General features: G+C 40.0%; 1 protein-coding gene across 3 annotated transcripts in view; it reads right to left on the bottom strand.

Annotated features, from left to right (window-relative positions):
- The window catches only part of ptk7b (protein tyrosine kinase 7b), a 70454-nt gene that overhangs the window by 4871 nt on the left and 43965 nt on the right, over nucleotides 1–21618 (bottom strand). For 2 of the 3 annotated variants that reach the window (XM_067525730.1, XM_067525738.1), the window contains 13 exons: nucleotides 18810–19109; nucleotides 10819–10921; nucleotides 10443–10627; nucleotides 8091–8238; nucleotides 5879–6009; nucleotides 3968–4234; nucleotides 3444–3580; nucleotides 3216–3351; nucleotides 2505–2624; nucleotides 2112–2261; nucleotides 1621–1768; nucleotides 1219–1346; nucleotides 242–439 (listed from right to left, as the gene is read on the bottom strand). In XM_067525730.1, coding sequence (XP_067381831.1) covers nucleotides 242–439; nucleotides 1219–1346; nucleotides 1621–1768; nucleotides 2112–2261; nucleotides 2505–2624; nucleotides 3216–3351; nucleotides 3444–3580; nucleotides 3968–4234; nucleotides 5879–6009; nucleotides 8091–8238; nucleotides 10443–10627; nucleotides 10819–10921; nucleotides 18810–19109 — 2151 coding nt within the window. The remainder of the gene's footprint in view (nucleotides 1–241; nucleotides 440–1218; nucleotides 1347–1620; nucleotides 1769–2111; nucleotides 2262–2504; nucleotides 2625–3215; nucleotides 3352–3443; nucleotides 3581–3967; nucleotides 4235–5878; nucleotides 6010–8090; nucleotides 8239–10442; nucleotides 10628–10818; nucleotides 10922–18809; nucleotides 19110–21618) is intronic. The other variant, XM_067525748.1, reaches the window with a different exon arrangement.

Here is a 21618-nt window from a genome sequence, read left to right as displayed (position 1 = left end):
ATAACCCATCTCGTGAACATACTTTGAGTATATAAACTTTTTTTGGAAATAATAGCCTTTTACATTTTAAATGCAATACCCATGAGAAACACAAGATGGAAGCAAACTTCCTCAAAATTTAAACAATGCTTTGAGGACCTTTACATTGAGGAAGTATTATCCACACATAACCTCCTGGCTGGTTTTACAACCATCTAACCACAGATTCAGCAACGTTCTTCCTGATCAAGTAGTTGAGTACCATTGAGACACTCCATCTCTGGCTCCTCTCCATCCTGGCCCTTCTGCAGTCTCTTGGCGTTACGTCTCTTTTTGCAGTAGAACATGAGACCCAGCACAACAATGATGTAAGCCACAGCTGCTCCCACTGACAGACCAATTGTTTGGATCATCTTGTAAGGAGCCCTGTCACTCTCTTCGTCGTTATATTTTGGTTTGTCTGTTGGGTGTAGGCAGCAAATGTTGTCAACTAAGCACAAAACACGTTATCTTAAACACATTAGTCTTCAATCAACACTGCATGTTGTATTCCATCACACCAACACACTTTGTTAAGGGTTTAGCATAGAGTATGCAAATATGCAAAATTTTCTTCTGAATATAAACCTAAGAGTGAGAAAGTGTATGTAAAAATGCAAATCACTTACATTTGATTATAATTATATTTGATTCACTGTGTTATGGATATAACGCAGATTTGAAATTATTAAAATAACCCCTCTGCCCTGATCTGTATAAATGGCGTCTACAATGAAAGTTAACACTATTAAACCATGATATTTTTCAAAAAAGAGCTGCTTCAATCAATTAGTTATTTTTCTAACTTGCCATCTTTACAGTTACTACTTTCTTGCTTTATAAGAACTGCTGTCACACTCCAACTCCAACCGTTTAAATTCAATTGTGTTCTGTTTAAAACTAATCTTGAATATCATACTGCTACTTTAGGAGAAAATCAATTAGTATAAGAGTTTACGGCCACAGAGTGTGAAACATTATTAAATCTAACATCTGCCCAATCCCACCACATGAGTGACAGGTGTGGCATCAGAGATGTGCCGTGGTTATTAACCTGTTGAGATGGATGACAGACAGTGACACTGATTTAATTAATGCCTTCTTCCTACACTTTGATCAGAGCTTACACTCCAAGAGTGCACCTTGGATCCTAATAAAGGAAGCCTGTGTAGTGTGTGTGTGCACGTGTTTAAAACTCACCCACTACATACAGCTGAGCTACACGGTCTCTGATGTTACAGCTGTTTCCTACAACACACGTGTATCTGCCTGTGTCATCTGTAGTGACATTTGTAATAACCAAGGAGCCATTGGCCATCTTTTGAAACCTGAAAGTAAGGAGACATGTGACAGGGAAGTGTGTGTGTGTGTTTGATCAGTTCATAAAAGACCTGGAACACTTCTGAATTTATTTTAAGGGGTTTTTTGAAAGTAACAAGTTTTGTACAGGATGATCTGCCATAGTGCTCAGGGATTTAGTAATATACTCCCTCAAGCTAAATTCATAATGAACCTACAGAGTTGAAACTGACATGTATACTGTTTTTCACATGCAATCAGCACTGTAATCCCAATCCATAGTGGTTGAGCTGTGCTGTTTACCTCGGGTTCTTACTAAAGTCCAGCATCTTGTCTTTGACCATCCACTGGATGTGAGGCTCGGGGTCTCCGGTGGCCTGACAGTGCAATATTGCTGTGTGACCCTGGTACACTGTTGTGTTCTCTGGCTCCACCTTAAAGCGTATATACACTGCAGGTGCACAAACATACATGGACACAAACAGGCTTATTAATATGATGCTTATTAATATTAGCTGGGCTATAACATCTGGTGTGGTAAATGTGGTTAACATATTGTCTCTTACAGTCTACAACCCTAATGAAATTCATTACCAAGCTATAAAAATGCCACCAAATACACAATACATCCTGCTGTGTTTGCCACTTGATGATAATAGTCAATGACACTCAAAACCACCCTCAGGTCTACTGAACCCACAAGTACTTCCAGTGTGAGAGTTATGACTAATATGGTGGGGTGACCCTTTGATGTAATTGTTTCCTGTTTCCAGGATGATGGGTAAGTGGTTTACCGGCCACAGTGAGCGTCACCAAGGCTCTGATCTCTCCCTGGAGACTGTTTGAGGCAATGCAGGTGTAGTTGCCAGCATCACTGCGGGTGACTTTGGTGAAGTGGAGCTGACCATTTTTCTGCTCCACATGAGGTGGCAGCTCCCGTCCATCTGCAGGGGGAGACAGAGAGACACACAAGGACAAAGGGGGTTAGGAGGGCTGTGGCATTGTATGTGGTTATATCGAATCCATCATAGCTAAAACAGATGATAGGTAAATGATCAATGACGGAGAATCATTTCCCAGTCTGTTCATTGCAGATTCTGCATATTCTTGTAAAAAAGTATTACAGATGCTTTCTTTGTAGACCATTAAACATTCAGTGTGGGCTAAGGTTAATGTTACGTGCACACCTGCTGCAGTCCAACGAATGGTAGGGGTCTCTCTGCCTTTAGCAGAGCACTGGATGAAGATCTCTTTATTCAGCTCCAGACACTGAGAAGGCTGGGGGGTAGGGGTGAACTTCAGCTTCTCTGAAACACAAGTCAACACACCACACATTACACACATGGTAAACACAGAGAGGAGGGACAACGCATGTGAAAGCTTCTTTTGTGCAGATCATACCACAGATGAAATGACACTAAACAGATGAAAATCGTGTTCAGACACATTTAGGAAGACGTGGCTAAAGGCACACGTGCTCACAGATTTGATGATAAAAAGAGACGTCTATCAGAGGCTGAGATCATATAAACAGAGAGACAGGCCAGACAAAACAGTGGAATGTCAGGCCATCTATCACAATAATTCCTATAGCAGCAGATAGGAATTTATCATGGTGATAATGTGTTCAAATGGAGGCTAGATTAAAGCTGCCACGCATGAATCATGTTTTACACCTCTGTGGGAATCCTGCAGCGCCCAGTCACACAACATAGAGGCACTCATCCTATTTTAGCACTCACACACACGCCTAGAGGCATGACCACATTTGTGCTGTATCACTCATTATACTCAACATGTTTTTACTCATTACACATTCTCTTTCATTTAGTTTGAAGAAAACACTAACATGTATAATCTACTGCATTAATTGACTGACAGAGAGATGCCCAACTTACCAAGTACAGTAACTCTAGCTTGCCCTGACAGTCTGCCACCCACAGTCTTGGTTTCACAGCCATATATATGTCCATCATACACCTCCACATTGTTGATCCTGAGGGTGCCATTACGGAACAACTTATAACGGGAGTCCTGAAAACACAGAGTAAAATTCTCTTATCTCACAAAAACTATTTTTAAATTTTTATCAGCATGTCAGAAAAAAGTAATGCATGATTACTCACCTCGGGTGTGATCATGATATTGTTGCGGAGCCAGGTGACCTCAGGTTGAGGGTCGGCTTGAGCATGACAGTGAAGGTAGCCTGGTTTACCCTCCTCTAATTGGCTGTCCTGAGGCTTTGATACCCAGACAGGGGCAGCTGTGGAGATACATATAGAATATTACAGATACTTCACCCTAACACATACAGACCAAAAGTAAATGCTCAACAGCTGCACAGAACGCCATTGTAGGAACGTAGTAAGGGTCAACAAGTTTAGCCCAGTGGCCAATGCATAATATATAGTATGTGTGTGAAGGGATGGCCCCAGTGTAATCCTGTCTTAAATAATATGACTTACTGTAATATCAAGCACGTCTTCATTGACCAATTGTATTAGTATTGTATAAGTATTTAACAAGCATTCTGGCTTGTTAAAAAAATTCTGCTAAAATCATTGATTTTTTTTTTGCGCAAGTACATCTTTGTGACACATCTACCATGATTTATAAAACTGGTTGATACAATTGATGGCATATGACTCACTGGCCACAGTAAAGGTGACCTCCTGCTCCTTGCGCCCAGCTTTGTTCTGGGCCACACAGGTGTAGGTGCCTGAATCTCCCCCCTCGGTAGGACGGAAGACAAGATCCAAGCCATCCTGGTACACTCTGCCCTCAGTGGGGACCCGCTTGCCTTCTCTCTCCCACCACACCTCAGGGTCAGGTCTGCCCCTGGGGGGACGACAGGCTACCCGTTGCAGTGTGTCTGCTTCAAAAACCTTTGACATCTTGGGCATCATTTCATCTATTTCTGTAGTTAAAAGCAGACAGAGAGAACCACAGAAATTTCAGTTTAAGTCGTAATTTGAAAGCTGAAATTGATTTTCCATTTACACCCCTGATAGTCATCAAACTGTCTTCAAAGCAAAGTAATTTTTTAATTTCATGAGCGTAAGCATGCTTAATTCTGACTTACAGCTCTGTTTGCAGATTTCCTGTCTTGTTAGGAAAAATCCTCTGATTTGCAGCACAGGCTTTAGTAATTAGAGAACAAAGTCCGTACTAGGTGAACTAAGGATACACAGGTTGTTCCTAGTATGGGAATTAACTCAGGCCACTTTGAGATGGCTCATATCAAAACTGGCAGCTATTATGTAGAAAGTGGAATGCGATCTGTAGTCAAAAGACTCTTAAGACCTCCCACTACTGCGTGTGTGTCCCAAATGGAAGTATTAATACGTTATTGGCCAACATCACTCTAAAAGCTGGTTGGTGGGTATGACCTTCAACAAATTTAGGATCTAAATCAATTAACGAGAAGAGAGGAAAACACACTTTCTCAGCAGATGAAAGCTAAGCCAGAAAATGGGGCGTGCAGTGAAATGAATGAAGTGAAGTTATGATGGAGTGACTGTTTAAACTTGTCCCTAAATACTGAATTCTACTGTGACACAATCCTCTATAATGCCTGCAGGGATTACCATCGGATTAAGTGAATTAAGGTATTTAAAAAGAGCTGTGGTTCACTGGGTTAAAGCTGCAGATATAGTGGTACCTCATTAATCCAAAACCCTTGGGGAAAAGGGGCAGACTGAGAGGAATAAAGTGTTTGCCACACTAAAATGCACAGAAATTCCAGCTCACAGCTTATTAAAAATTTTTTGACTTGCATGTACTTGCATTTCAAAATGCTGGCTAATTAGTAAGATGAAAAGATACTGGGGATCTTGATCTTGCTTTAAGCTCCAGCGGCCGTTTAATAAGTTGTTGTAAGTAGTTCTTTTTGGACTCGTGGTTAGAGAAGAAAAGAACAGGTGGTGTTATGTGCAAGATTAGAACAGCTTTGATGTGTCTTGGCTTGTATACGTCACTAATTTTGCCGCTAGTATGCGAACCACAAAGTTATATTTGTTATGTATGATGTCATATGATGGGCAGGTTTAATAACAAACATTTTTACAACCTAATCATTACACTGCTTGTTAGCCTGTTTGAGTCATGCCTGTGTGTTATCTAATGTTGTTTTTGCTGCTTTATCTGCCAGGTGGTGTCACCCGTAGGAGGAAGCTTGTTCAGCTACACAAGATTTGGCAAACAGCTGGACTGTTGGAGGAAATAATATAGAGGGGAAACAGGAAAATGCTCCAACACTCTGTGTAGTGGATGCAGCAGGGCCGGATGTCAATAAGGGAATGTGATTATCATCGGAGAGATCTGGCTCTAAGTGAAAGAGCCAGAAGAGAGAAGGAGAAGAGAGCAGAATTAGAAGGAGGGCAGAATAAATATGTAACTCAAATTCCCCTCACACTCTCAGATTACAGAATCACAGGTGTTTATCTCTCACCAGTTCAACAATTGCAAATTTGTGTGTGTGTGTGTGTGTGTGTGTGTGTGTGTGTGTGTGTGTGTGTGTGTGTGTGTGTGTGTGTGTGTGTGTGTGTGTGTGTGTGTGTACCAGCTATGAGTAGCGAGGCTTCCAGCGTAACATGGGCCCCTCTGAGGCCACGGCCAACACACTTGTATGTTCCTGTGTTCCTGGGCTTGACCTGAGTGATCACCAATGTGCCATTGGGAAGCAGAACCACTCTGTGGAGAAGAAAGCAGTTTAAAAATTATTTTCAAATATGCAGATTTACAATTTTCTCCAACCCACTGACCAAAACATCTGAAAATAAATCTTACAATTTGGGTTGGCTGCCAGGACCACCAGATGGAGATGCTCAGCCAAGCAGGACAAAAAACAGAGTGCGGGATAATTTAGGCTACTTCAGTATAGGCCTACTTTTTGTGCTTGGCATGTTACCTGACACAGAATTGCCCTGATTCGCTAAACCCAAGCCATCTGCTGCTCCAAATAAAATTGAAGTAAACGCAGAGAATTTGTCCACAGTACACAAAGAAAATTGTTCTAGATAGTGGGTAAATTTTATAAGGTCAGAAGGTCAATCCACCTCCTGGCAGACTGCCAGGATGACTGGCCCTTGGTCTCTACCATCCTGAGGAGGATATCATGTCGCTGAGGGGCAGGATGAAAAATAATTAAAGGCTGACCTTAAGCCGGCTATAGGGATGACAGATAACGAGCTGCACATCTCACACCACACAGAAATCTGCTCCACAGACTGGACAAATAGGCAGTTTTTCACTGTTATATATCACACTTATTACAGAGCTCATGGGAACATGTAAAGCACAGAGGAGTAAATGAAGGCACTGCTAGACATGTGGGATACTCTAGAATTCATAAAAAGAGTTCAAAAGCAGGATTCATCTTGGTCTGTTTGGTTCTGCAGTGGATTCCCTCAGGAGCAGTGATTTTTCTGTCATCTTTTCTCTACTTCTCTGTTCAATAACAGAAGGAAAATTAGTTTTGGGAGATTGTGTGTGTTTCCACTTAGGAAAAAGAGAACTACCGTCTAAATAACCACACAGCAAAATGAACAAAGGCAGCTTTTTAATGCAATCGTTTTACAGAAACATGGTTGAATCCATTTTTGCCTCAAAAGTAAGCTTGACCCATTGGACAGAATTTTTCTGTCTGAAAAAATAGCCTTGAGCTTAACGGTGGTGTGCTTTTTCTTGTTATACACATATGCGGAGCAATATACATCAAATATTCACACATAATCTGAAGGGGTTGTCAAAACAGTGCAGGTGTGAAAAAGATGATATCCCCTGCAGTAAGCTGCATTCCTCTGGCATTATATTCAGCCCAGATCAATAAACAGAAACACACAGAAGACCAGGCTGCCTTAGATGGCCTTAGCCAGAAGGTTGTGTGTGTTTATATTTTAGTTATTATTTCACATTATTCATTCCTCTGTAATCCTGGTGTTGAGTCATCCCTGGCTAGGTGAGCAAACTCAACACCGACAGGCTCATTACACAAATGACTAACTATTGATATTGAGTCCTTCACCTTATTTGCTCGCTGAACACAATAATGACTTTCAAATGGAAAACCAGCCTCTTATGGTCCATGTGAAACAGGCTGCAATGTGTCTATGTGTAGGAATAAGGTGCTATGAGCCCAGAGGGTATACTAGCATGATGTATAGAAATTGCATATTATCTAGTGTTTATGTGTTTAAAGGGACACACTGGCAAGCTGATTGTAGCTTTAGGGCTTTCTACTCAGCATATGGAGAGCTCAAAGTCTTGTATTAAGATGGAGTGACAGGCTGTGTGGAAATGTACAGTAGACCGGAAAAAGTTTTTACAGTGCTCTTTTGCAGTATTAACATTCTTCAATGTGCAATTTATCTTAAGACTGAGTTTACACAGAAAGCTGAAAGTCCGAAAGCTTAACCTCATAAGGTTCAAATGAATACCTGAAGCTAAGGCTTATATAATGGTAAATAAGGAGAGAAAAGTGAAGATACAAGATGTCGAGGGAGACAATCAGAGAATAATGGAAGAGCTACAGCACTGAATTACTAATTATGAGTCTAATTACTGTTATGAGAGATTTCAGTTTTCAATTTTATTTACTTTGAAAATGTTCTATAAACTTATTTTTACTGCTGTCAGAGGTTAAGGAGTGTTAATTGTTGGGAAATATTTTCCACCTATCAATTTAAATTTTATCTGCTCAATAATGTGTGCTGATCCTGTATGGTGGGTGAATGCTGTACGAAGAAGAGTGAAGGATTTAGCTTTCAACATACCGAGATTTGTTAGCCACCAGCTCATTTTCATGGTACCACTCCAATGTGGGGGTTGGCACAGCAATGAACTGGCAGTGGAACGTGGCCTCCTCATTCTTCAACACCACCTGGTTCTCTGGAGTGACCACCGGCCGAGGAAAGCTCTTATCTGTTAAGAGAGGTAGACAAACATCTGCAGGCTTTAGACCATCAAGTTCCATCTGCATGGATGCTAGAGTATTGTACTGAGCTTCTTTAGGCTTTATTAAAAGCTGCCAACAGCAGCGTGAGGCTGGTGAGCAAGCGGCCTTCAGGTGGCAGTGCGTGTCAACACCTCAGGGGCCCCGGGGAAACTTAATGAGGTCAGTGAGCAGACCCTGTAGCTTATCTGGACTATTATATCCTTTTTACCGCCTGGGTTGCAGAATTACACACTGGAGATCATCTCTCTCACGCTATTCCAGGAAACTGGGGTTAGAACTCAAGTGGGATTTACTACTATGGAAACCACAAAGTCTAACCCTGAATGATCACTTTTAATGTACAAGGTAAATAATTAATACGACCCGTCATTTTGTATTTAAAAAAACAAACAAAATGGATACAAGTTTTTGCACTACATTTAATATCAATCAACAAAAAAAAATTATGAATAAAGCTATTATGCTTTGGCTAACAACCAGCTATGACCTGCCAAAACCAGAGATTTGGTAAATGGAGGCACACTGTTAAGTGAAGGGTAGTAAATAACTCTGATTTTAGGACAATGTTATACTACACACACAAAGCAGAAGGGTGTTCAGCACAATAAGAAAGAAAAAAAAAAAATCTGAACATTACAATACTTCTAATCCACGTTTATGCATGGGAACTTGTGTGTTTGTTTCCATTTAGGAGAAGGAGAAATTCAGTCTAAATAACCACACAGCTGTATTCCAAGTATTCCAGCTCCTGACTGAGCTATGCTGCCACCGGCAATGTTAGGATGCAGCTACTTGTTGGCGTGAACTAAAAAAAAAAAAAAAAAAAAAAAAAAGGCATACACACATAGCCTACCCAGGAAGTCAATTTGAAGGCCTCACCCGAAACGGCTAAGACTGTACATTGAAATCCTGTCTAAATCTGTCAGCATTACCTTAAAGTAAAGCCCTATAGAGGTGCAGAGGGTGGTAACACGGTAACTGGAAACTCAACAATTACCTATTCTTCCTCTTCCCAGGTGCTAACCTAGCGTGTCTGTGTGTGCATTGCAGGTGTCTAATTAGAGTGCAACACAGCATCGGGTTTCTTGCACAGATGTGCTGCTGTGTGTTCTTAACTAGTTATGTAGCGTGCTATGGGGATTATTCACAAGGGGTGAATGCATGTGTACAATGAACAACAAAAGTAATGTTGGGAGCCTGCAGAAATATAAATAACCTCCCTGTAAAACCAACTGTCTGTGAAAGCTACAATTATGCAGACAGATCAACAGAACCACTGCTGCTGAGGGAGCCCATGTTAGTGTTTGCTCAGTACATGTTTCTGATGATGTTCGTGTAGGTGGTGGAGGAGGAAGGTGCTAACACATACTCTAGTACCCACATTGGAAACATCCATTACTTTCTCATTCTGCTTTCACTTACTTCAATGGTGTATCTACCTGCTTCTGAGTGGAAGTGTAGAAAATGAAAGTAAACTAAAAATATCACATCTTTATTACATGCAAACTAGGCAGTTAGTCTGGCTATCAGTGAACTGATACTCATTAAAGCAATCAAAATAACACTTGTTATAGCTTCTCGTTGTGTTGGGTATTGTTTCCATTTTATCGATTTCACTAATTCACCAATTCTGTTATCGAATCTCAATTAAAATCAAACAATCTGGATTACAATATTTTCGGGAGAGAGAGGAAAAAAAAGAAGAATGTTCCAAGTAAAAAACCTTGCCTATAGATTTTAGATTATTTATGCTATAATGAGCAGAAAATAAGTATTACTCTATTCATTCTTAAAAAAAAAAATTACAAACTAAAACTACTAAATTCTACAAATTTTTTTAGACAAAGCACACAATCAAAATACATGTTTTATAGAGTATTTGGTCGTACAACTAGACTAGTTCTGACTTGAAACCAGTTTCTGATGCCCAACCTTGTGGACATTTACTGCTTTTCTCCGACTGAAAATAAACTGATTAATTAATTTTCACTTTGTGCGGCACAAAACAAGCACTTTCAAGGTGTTAAGTTACGATTGTGCAAATTATGATGGGGTGTTCTAAAAGCATACATAAAAGCCAACATAAATCTGAAGATTAATTGGTAAAAATAACTTATGTCTGTTTGTTAATAACAAATAACAATAAGGCCAACAGTGGCAGAAAACACACCTATGATGTTAAGAGTGAAGTTGCTGTTGCTGCAGACGTGCCCAGCTGCATTCTTGGCACAGCAGTAGTATAAGCCATTGTCGTCTGGACTGGCACTCTTAAAGGTCAGCGTCCTCTCCTTGTTGTTGATCTGATGGCTTTTCTCAGTCAGCTTCATCCCATCCTTGAACCATTGACATGTCGGCCTTAGGAGAAAAGAACATGAGTTAAAGAAAAGAAAATTTTGAGGACAGGGTGGGATGATTGATGAAGAAAAAAAGGTGAGGAGCAAGGGAAAGAAGAAAAGTGGAACATAAGGGCATGTAACAAGTTTTCAGTACAGTCCTCAATGAGATCCTTGACCCCCTGTGAACTAGAGGTGATAGGTGAGACTTACCGTGGGTGCCCATCAATGTGACAGCGTAATGTGACTGGTGCAGAGCTTTCAATCTCCACTTCTGAGGCGGGCTCCTTCAAAGTCACACCACCACTTTCTAACCCTGTAAAGGAAGAAAAGCAGATTAGACTGTAAGTGGGAGCAGGGCTGTTGCATGGAAGGATGAGAGAAATAACTAGGAAGAAGGACACAAGGATAAAACGAGTTAAGTGTTAGTCCTGTCAACTGTCCCCGCAGGACACACAACAATGCTAATGGGTGCAGCGGGGGATGAGCAGAGAGTTAAGCCCATCAGTGTAACTGCACTATGACTCGAGAACATGGAGGAAGAGCAGGGAGATGGGTCAGCTTACATGAGCAAACAACTGTACTGCACTCACATGAGTGAGCTGAGTCTTTATAGTGCTTTTTATGGACATTAATGGACGGTTCACTGACTCACACAACAGAAAAATCCGTAAATAAAAGGCTTAAGGGAAACAGGGCACAGTGAACATTTTATACCGTCCTTTATAGTTTATAAAATACTTGTAAAGTGGTGGTGCATTCTTTAATAAAAATTTCTTTCAATCTGATCAGTGGTTGTGTGCAAGGGCCAAAACTAACGTTATGTTCACATTACATGCTACAATGCTCAATTTGATTTTTTTACATTTATGCCAGATCCAACCTTCTATTTATGGTGGTTCACATTTGTAAATGGCAGGTATTCAGCTTCAGTGAGAACATGAAACCTAAAATGATGTTCTCCATAGGAGCGTCACTAAAATGAACCACATGAATTCTGATCTGACCATTCTAACAGTGTTCACACTGTCAAAGATCGGATATAATACAGATCTAGTACCACATACAAAAGGGGACCTGATTTAACAAAATAGCTTTGATTTCTCCAAACCTCCATGAAAATAGAAGATAAAATAATTTAAGATTTGAATCACTTGAGGGCGAAAATATTGCATTTGGGCCAGCTCAGCATGAAATGTGAATGCAGCAAAGTGACCAGAGATGCCAACTACACCAGTGACATGAAACCTGATGATGTCTGAGTGACGGATAAACAAAAGAACTGAATGAATGAAGAAAACAGATAGTAGGAAACTGATCCATAGCCATCCCCTGGATCTATCCCAGTGCAATGAAAAATGAGAGGAACAGAGTGGTTTCTCCATTAGAGATTTCACCCAGTGCATTGGGATACACATATATCACCTACATACAACTTGTCAAGAAATCATCAGAGCAGCAGCTGCATCAGTTCTTAGAGATGGTAGAAAAAGTAACATGATCTGTTTTATGGTTTCAACTGAAATACTATATACTGTATTTGACCTTCTTACAAATTTAGTGCCAGCTGCTAAGCTAAATGCACAATAAAGTAAATAAAACATATCTCAAAGTTAACACCTTCACTCAGTCACGCTTTTTGGTTGTAACAAAGCTGTACTGTACCTTGTTGGAATTCCCCTGCCATGTGTGCTGACTGTACAAATACTTTGTGTTTACGCTGAGAAAGAACAAGGGCTAATTGTTATTTATGTGATGATGTATAAACTGTTGTTAGGTGACATGCAGAAGCTGTACATGCTGTGTGGTTACTGGGTGCATCCATTAATTAACTAAGAGTATGTTTATTTGGCTTTATTTATGAGTCTGGACGTTTATGTGTATTAGTGTATGACATTCCACCACGGTGAGCTCCATTCCTATGGCCTTTGGCTGAATAGTGAGGCTGCATCTCTGCTGCTGTGTGGATCATCTATAAAATATGCATGGCATGAGCCTCTACCTGGAACAGGGTTAGGAAAGGGGGTGGAGGGGTGCAGTGCTCCTGTGAAGTCTGAGTGGCTGCTACAGAAGATGACCTATCACAATGAATAACACAGGAACCTGGCAGTTCTCCTGCCCCTGCACCCCAGGGCATCATAGGAAACTGAATCTACAGTAATAATCGTGGTGAAATAATTTTTTTGACAAAAATTTACACACAGAAAAAGACTCATATCAAAGTGAAAACAGATCTTTGCAAACTATTTTTAATTTATAAAACTTAAGGAAGTAACTGCATGAAGATTCACCAATCAATAAAGATTCAGCTTCCACAGTCACACAATTATTTAAATGGTGATCACCTGATTCACCTGTTTAAAGGATTTTAGTATAAATGTAAACCCGTATCTGGAAGGTCAATTTAAAGGGGAGCCTGGTGGATCATTTGGTGAAGCATTGTGATGCAGAAGGCCGTGGGATCAAATCCCAGACCACCAGGTGTGGCCCCATCTAGCCATCAAGGGCTACCTTGGTGCCGGTGCCGAGCCTGGATAAAATAGGAAAGTTGTGGCAGGAAGGGCATCCAGCTTAAAAAACAAAACAAAAAAAAACTCATGCCAAATCAATACGCTAAACACGTTCCACTGTGGCGAACTCTGAAGGGACAAGCCCTTCTGGAAGGTTTAATTAATGGTAAATCAGTCTCATGGGCAAAATCTACACCAAGAAGACAAAAGAAAAACCATGTAAAAAGATTATTTACAAGAAGCCAAGGGACACAAAAACATTTCCCAGTAAACCACATATCTCTTGGAGTACAGTACAATCCATCCAGAGATCTATCTGAAGTCTTTTTTGTGTGAATTATTGTCAAACGGGCCGAATTAAAATCAACCATGATTAAATGTGTAAAAAAATAAAAGATTGAAAATGCCAATGGGGTGATTCTTTTCTAAACCTGCTGTATCCATATCCATGACAGGCAGCTCTTATTACCCTCATCCTAATACAGGCCCCCACAACGTTAAATGTTTGTATGTGGTGGTGAAAAATTAAACACATTTGATAGTGCTGCACCCCGAAGCTTGGATACGTGTGTACTCAAACGACTCCGACAGTTCAGCAGTGGATGCTAACTGATTATGTGTCTCGGGCAAAGCTGTTAGAAACACTATCTGAAACAATTCAGAGATGGGGAAGAGGCCGTAGTGATGAAGGTCATATCAGCTAGGAGGACCCAGGGCCATAAGCTCAACTCTGTTATTAATGCACTGGAAGCATACGGGGCCCACACAAGCAGAGGGGAAACACAATAAGTAACTGAGGAGAACTGTAGAGAGAAAAAGTCTGATAGAATGACAAATATCATGTGCCGTAGGACTGACAGTCAGATCCAAGCTAAACATAATTTGCAAATAAAATTGAAAATTTGTTTTAACCTGCCTGGAGTAAGAGGTGGATGTTTCCAGTATCAGGTGGTGTCAAACTATCAACCTGAGGACATATGGCTGACTTAAACACATACTCTGTGCTACTTTTATAAGACTCCCTTTTTCTGTCCCTGCTAGAACTCTTTCACATTTTAGCTGCACAAGTCTGATATAAAAGCATAAAGATTGAATAGATGAGCATTAAGTGGTGCTTAGGAACACAGACTATCACTGAAGAGACTGAGAAAAGCCATGCATGAAATAAGAAAAACATATCGAGTAAGAGACACTGACTGACTTGAAAATAATCTCTGTCTCAGGTTTCTTCTAGTCCTGATCCATTTTGTCCTCCAGCAGCATAAAACCACTTAGTGATAATATTTAATTTCCACTTTGACCTGAATTTTTTTATAGTCAAACATTCTAACCCTTTACTCCACTCATAATAGCATACAGAGTTCAGGTTTCTCCAGCTGTCCACATGACAAACAGAAGACGCTCTTTCATAAACCATAAGTGACAAGTAGTTCTGTGTAATCCCTTCTCAGAATGAATGGCTAAGTGTTGGAGCAGGCCTGGCAGCTAAGGCCATAATTAGGGGTGTATAATTGTTATGTTGGAGGCAGAACAGGAAGCTCCATCAACATGCAGATGATAACAGATGAATTGTGAGGATATACCCAAGGTAGATGCTTAGACTATTCATCCCTCATTGTGCCAAAAGGCAGTAAGCTGTATGTGAATGTCTGTGTGTCTGTTTTACTCAATGAACTGATTTGTTGCCATGGAGAAGGATTTCTACAAAAAAAAAGAGGCATGTTAGATTATGTTATCCTGGGGAGATCTAGAGGTGCAATTCAACCGACAGCACCATATGGGTATGGAAAAAAACAACAAAACATGTTGCAGACTGTCTTCATATTGTAAATCTTGTCTACAAAAAGTGATGTGAAAAGTGAAAGGTGCCCCTGCACAGTACAGGAAAATGCACAAACCCAACACACTGTGTTAAAATTAGTTGTCAGATTCTATCAGCTGTGGCTGACAGAGGTCAACAGGCCAGGCTGTGAACTACAGCAACTCAGAGAGATGCTGCTGTTCTGACAAGGCAGAGAGAGAATGAAGAAAGTGAAGAAACCAAGACTCTGACACTGGAGCAAAGTCACTCTGCAGGGGAGAAGCTGACGTACAGAGCCTGGGTCATTAAGCATGAGGAGCCTTATTCTGTCAGATCACAGAAGACAAGAAAAACAAACAAAAAAACATAAAATAAAGCTGTAAGAATTGTTAAAGGATGATATTAAGTGGAGATGTGCCAATGATGAGTAAGGCTTAACAAATGGGGTTTAGGGACACATGTATAGTTAAACAAAGCTGACATGTATGTACCGTTAGAGCAGCTATGGTCTGGAAGCTAAAATATGAAAGAAAATCTCCTTGCCTGTTGTTTCACTGTATGTTTCCCTTGTTCATTTATTCTTGTAAAACAACGCTGGCCAGCATGAGTTACAGTCAAGTGAAGCGTTGGCTGCACGATTAGCAAACATGAGCCTGATGCTTCTGCTGGACAGGGTCTTGCTGTGGAGACCCAGGACAGAACAAAGGATGTAGAAGGACTAAAAGCTCTACTAGCAGGGAAAGGGGAAAAAAAAGTGGTGGTGGGGGTGTAAATAATTACTCTGAATAACTCTCGACTGGCAGGATTTGCCCACCCACTATTGAGGCCAAGTTAAATGAACTGTCTCTCTCTGAAGTGGGTGAGAGGGGGAGGGGGGAAATCTACTATAGAACAGTCTATGTACATCAAATGTGGAATACTGACCCCCCCCCCCCACCACCAAAAAAACATTTACTCCACAACATGCAAACTCACATACACATGAGTGCACACATATACAGGATTAATGCCAGAGGCAGTCTTTATTTTAAAGCTGTTATCGGATTTGTCGCCTGTTAAATGTATGTTGGAGAAATGAGAACATATGGCATAACATAATCTGATGTGCCTGAGGCTTCATGGTGGACAAATATGATGATACTCAAAAAGAGATGTAGCATACAAAAGTAATTAGAGATGAGTTACATCTCTATGATAGTCACCTTGTGGGTTTGATTGTCAAAGCATGTTTGTACAGTAAATTATTTAGTTTTTCTTTTAACAAAGAACAGAAATCCTACTGCGGGTGGTTTCTTATGTGTGATGATATTGCTGTAATCTCAAATGGAATCTTACAGTTTGGAGAAAAATGTTAATGTGTGGTGAACAAATGACACCAGCGATTAATATCTGTCTACCAATTAGGTATATGATGTTTCATGGGCTGTATGTGTTGCTGTCATATTTGAAAAAGAAGAAATGTGTAGACATGTGTAGGCAGTATGATGACTTTGAATTTGTCCAGACTCAGCCAAACATAAGACTTACATTTATTAAAGACTAGTTTACAAAAAAAACCTGCATTTGTTTACTTTAATGTTGACACATTAATATGTTATATACAAGTTGATATATTCATGCTGTTAAACTCTTCTGTTGCTTACGCCACAAATGTTTTCTCCTTTTTTACACCCCTTTCTCAAAATTACTTCAACTGTGTGTCCCATTTTCCCAGTCATTCTGGTTTTGGGGTTGTTTTTTTTTTGTGTGTGTGTGTGTGTGTGTGTGTGTGTGTGTGTGTGTGTGTGTGTGTGTGTGTGTGTGTGTGTGTGTGTGTGTGTGTGTGTGTGTGTGTGTGTGTGTGTGTGTGTGTGTGTTGCCTCGCTCACTAACAAATGGGATCAGCTTCCGCACAACACTAAAATACAGTATGTGACTGGATTGATTCATTTCACTCAATCTGTGAGCAAGATTGCTAGTAAGCTTACAGCTAGAAGGAAAAATGAAAATAATGTTTTTTAGACTAGTGAACCTCTGCAGCCCCCTTACAAAGCATTGATTCAGCACTAGCATGTACCAGTAAGTTTCAGGTATGTGATTTAAAACTTATTAGTGCAAAGCCTTTGTGAGATGACTAGCATGGTGGATTGCTCCTGGTTAGCTACATTGGAGTTAAAAACATTTGATGCCCTTTAAATGGCAAAAAGAGTAACTTTTTTTTTTCATTATCGAAAGTAACAAAAAAGGACGAGTGTAACACAATAATGAAAGTTATCATTGCAGTTTGCATTCCCCTTATAAATCCCTTAGGCAAATAACCATAATATTTAAAATTGGGTGTCTGATAAAAAAATAAAACTCAACACTTCGGTGCTTGAGGAGCAGCACCAAGGGTTTGCACTAAATTTGCAAGTAGGTAGATCTCCAGCACAACACAAACAATAGGATCAGGATAACAGCAGCAGAAAAGCATAAACAAGTCTTTTCTTTCTTGGAAACAGCATAGAGTATTATTATTTGCTCATAAATCACCCAAGGTATGTGTGGCAGAAAAAAAACACTGCTTATAAGAAGAGGAATACCATTCCCACAGTCAAACATGGTGGAGACTTAAAAAGTGAAAAGACAGTTCATCCAATACATACATTTCAATGATTAAATGAGTTCAGCAAATATATTTTTGTCATTAACACACAATCGTCGTTCCAATAAAAACATGCCTCTCTCTTCCAAAATGTGGGAATGTTAATGGCCTGGCAGATATGACAGTTTATTCTAGGCCAGCTCTTAAGAACTGGTGCATCATGTCTAACTTGTTTTTTTCTTTCAATTTGTGGGAGAATGTCAGTTGAGCTTTACAGACACACTAGATCATGTTTAATTGCAACACATAAAAGCAGCTCCCTTCAGATTGGATGAAGTCTGGAAAACTGATGTGTCTCCTTAGTGTATCTGGCTAAAACATTTAGGTATTCAGAGCCTCTGCTCAACAATCACAGACCACAAATATCCACTAGTGGAGACACATCATATAGCAGGGTTATACATCTAGTGCCCCCCACCCTATGCGCCCTCACTCTACCTCCCAGTTTGCTTCTAGGTGGTTTGGACACTCATCTGTTCTTGTAATCAGCCTGACAACAAGTAACTTCACCACACAGATGAAACCTCCCAGTTGTATATAGCTAGAGAGAACATCTTCCAGATGGAGCTATTTCTCATCAGATGGCTTTTTGTTTTTTTATTTCTATGGCCACCAGTACAAAATCTGTTTGTCTGACACAAAAGCTTTTCAGTAAGAACGGGTACCTGAGGGCCTTCCACAATATGGGGGTTGTTATTTATCCTAAACAGGTCTGTACAGAATTCCCATGTGAAACTTAAGATGGTCACTGAGGTTTGGTTATAGGGCTAAACAACAAAATAAAAAACTAGTGTGCTTTCTCTTAATGGGAAAAATGTTTTAGGAGTGACCACGAGAAAAGTCTGACATGAATAGAAAGCTGTAGCAAAGATGGTTGTGTTAATCTAATCAAATAATTATATAGCTAGAAGGTACATTACGCTACTCAGAATTTTCCAGACAAAAGCCTTTTTGAGAGGATATGGGAAAACAGTGTTACACAACAGGAAAAAAGAAACAAGCAACAAGAAACACATGCTTGGTGGCACACGTATCCAGTTTCCTTTAGAGAGTTAAAGAAAGCCACAAAGAACAAGGTAACAAGGTGGGCACAATCCTTGAGCTCATACTACCCGTCATCTTATACTGTGACTTTTGTTTTGCTTTTTTGATCCAGAAACTGGATGCACACTCTTGTTGCCATTGTGAAACCTTCTCACCTGGCAATTTCCACTCAGGAAATGAGAGGCTTCCAGAACAAGGGGAGAACAGTTTGAAATGAAAAACTCACACTTAATATTGAAGGATGCATTTGTGGAGTGGAGCGCCTCTCCTGTGACTGTGTTTTTTGCGATGCACTCAAAGTTTCCTGCGTCTACCAGTCGATCCACAGCAGTGAACTTGAGGTTGCTACCCTCCTGGAAGCGTCTCTCGCTGTTTTCGAGAGGCTGCCCATTGTGAAGCCAGCTGTAACTAATGTCAAGCGGATCGCTGACCTCACAGCGTAGCATGGCACTTCGGCCGTGCAAAGCATCCTGGGACTTGGGCTCCTTGGTGAACTGGATGGCTGCAGCAGCCTGGATGGACAGAACTGGAAAAGAGAAACAAGATGGAGAGAAGGAAAGTAAATGACAGAGGATTAGAATGGGGCTGCTGTTAACATTTACCGCTTTTTCCGTTCATTAAGTGCATTCCTAGGCGACCACTTAGCCTGGTGGAGGAATGTGATGTTTAGAAAATACTGACCAACTGTGAATTATTTAGCTGTAAAATTATCAGACCCAACACTGAGAATACTCTATCCTGTTTGAGAGGCGGTGACAGTCTCACACACACACACACACACACACACGCAGTGCCTCACAGTCACGTCCCATCATCTCACAGAGACCAATTTCTAAACAAGACATGACGCATTTGACCACATCCTCATGCAGTCTTAAATCTGTTGTTTCCCCTCACGATACTGTGTACAAGTTTGTGTGAGAGATGTGTTTTCTGCTCTATTTACCCATCTCTCCAATGGAGGCAATGGCTACAGTGTGCCCGAGGACTACACGGTTCTATTTTACAACACAGTAATTTTTTGCTGCTAAACAGAACAATGGTGGACAAAGGAGAGAAAACAAAAATGGAAAAATGACAATTTCCAATTTCTGTTTTTATTTCTGTTTGCATCCAAATCACAATGAATGTTCTGTTATTATTCTTAATTATAATTACAGACACAGAGGAACCGCAACTTGACAGAGCATGTTGGTGACATTAGTGTGGTGGTTCATATCCATCAGCTAAACCATAATCTTCATACTTTGAGAAAAATATTTTCTTTGAAAAGGTGCCAGTTTTTTAAGCTTGCTTATTCAAGCTCATTGTAATATGGGAAGCTACATCTCTATCTGTTGATTTTTAAGGCTCCTCCCGAGTTGAAAGAAAATGAAAAAGAGATACTAAAGGTACGGCTGTATGATAGGACCAAAATCTTATTTCCCAATATAGGTCAATTAATATCCTATTGAAGATATACACAACAATATAGCAAATATTCTCCAAATTCAATAAAATGATCACATTGACAGGCTGAGAAAAAGGTAGTTACTAGAATTTCTCAAATTATTTGTTTTAATTAGAACCAAATTCCATTTGTCATGTCACATAATGTACAACATGCTTTTATGGCTTTCATTAGATTTTCAACTTCATCCAATTAATTTGACATTATTTTTTTCAGTTTTTTCTTCAAAGCAAACTATTACTTTGTTTGCTTTTCCTTACTATTCTACAGTCACGACAAAAGATTATCTCCCCACTGGTGGACAGGATTTTTGTGTAGGAGGTAATAGAGTTAGCCTTTGAATACACATGTGTGCTGCTGTCAGAGCACACAGGCATGACTCTCCACTGCATTTCTTTATGAAAAGTAGGAATATTCACATAATCCATTTACATTATTTGTAAGTGCTTAAAAATCCAGCCATGAGGAAAGTTTAGGCTATGCCATGCAAAGTAATGAAAACAAAAGGAATGGTCAAAGTTGTTGTATTTAAATTTAAGGTGCATTGATTGATTAACTTGTAAAAAAAATGATTTGCTATGTTTTCACAGAAAAGAATAACCTTTGCCTGCACTACAACTTTTACCCAGATGGAACGTTTGTCAAGCAAATGAAGCAGCAGTAAAAGTAATTAAAGTTACGTAATTTAAAAAAGTAAAATCAAAAAGTAATTGTGTTCATTCTCTGCATAATTGCTATGCCAACCTACTAGACCCATTGTATTGCTCACATACTGTTCAGCTACAGAATTACCCTGTCCTTTGTCACCTAAGCTAAGTCTTTTGCAAATGACAATTTGAACCCAATTTAAACCCAATAGCTGCTAATGCTAGACTGCACCCTTTTTTCTTTTTCAATAACCACAATAAACTGCTCATCAGTAACCATAAGTATACCATTTACTATCTCCAGAGCATGTCAAAACAGCTCTGTCATACTCTATGTAATACAATGTTATCATACCTGATGTCAGGATTTGTTATTATAAGGAACAATCCACCACTAGATTCGATTGAGCATACCAACACCTGCCTGACAATCTGTGTGCATTGGTGTGTGTGTGGGTCATTACAGTGTCTTGCAGGGCTGAAGCCAATAAAATAGGGATCTTTCAGTAATGTTAAATCAAGGAGCCAGCTAATCTCTCCATCTTTGACTCTCCTCACCCCACCGCTCCTGTCAGTCTGCTGCCTGTGTCTTCATCAAGCTCACCTTTGTCTTTGCACAGGTGGCTCATACGGACAGGCAGAAAAAGACACAGCAACCAGAAAGGTTAGTTAAACAACACAGTAAGAGAGGCTCTGGATAGGCCTGGGTGGGTTCAGAACAAATAACTGATTTAAATGCTCCCTTACATTGAAAGTTCACAATGGGGAGAAAATGACAGGTACCTTTAACAGCAGGAGGAAAACCCAGGAATATCATGTACTGTACTGTACAAGGTGGGCGAGTTACACCACCAGACAGTTCTGAAGATCTCAGTTTAGGAATCACATACTGTGTCAAACTAAAGAAAAAGACCTAGGGTATTGCTGTGTGCATTTGT

Source organism: Channa argus, chromosome 1, assembly GCF_033026475.1.
Source record: "Channa argus isolate prfri chromosome 1, Channa argus male v1.0, whole genome shotgun sequence".
NCBI lineage: Eukaryota > Metazoa > Chordata > Actinopteri > Anabantiformes > Channidae > Channa > Channa argus.
The sequence above is the reverse complement of the archived record's forward strand: the minus strand, read 5'-3'. Positions and strand labels throughout refer to the sequence as shown.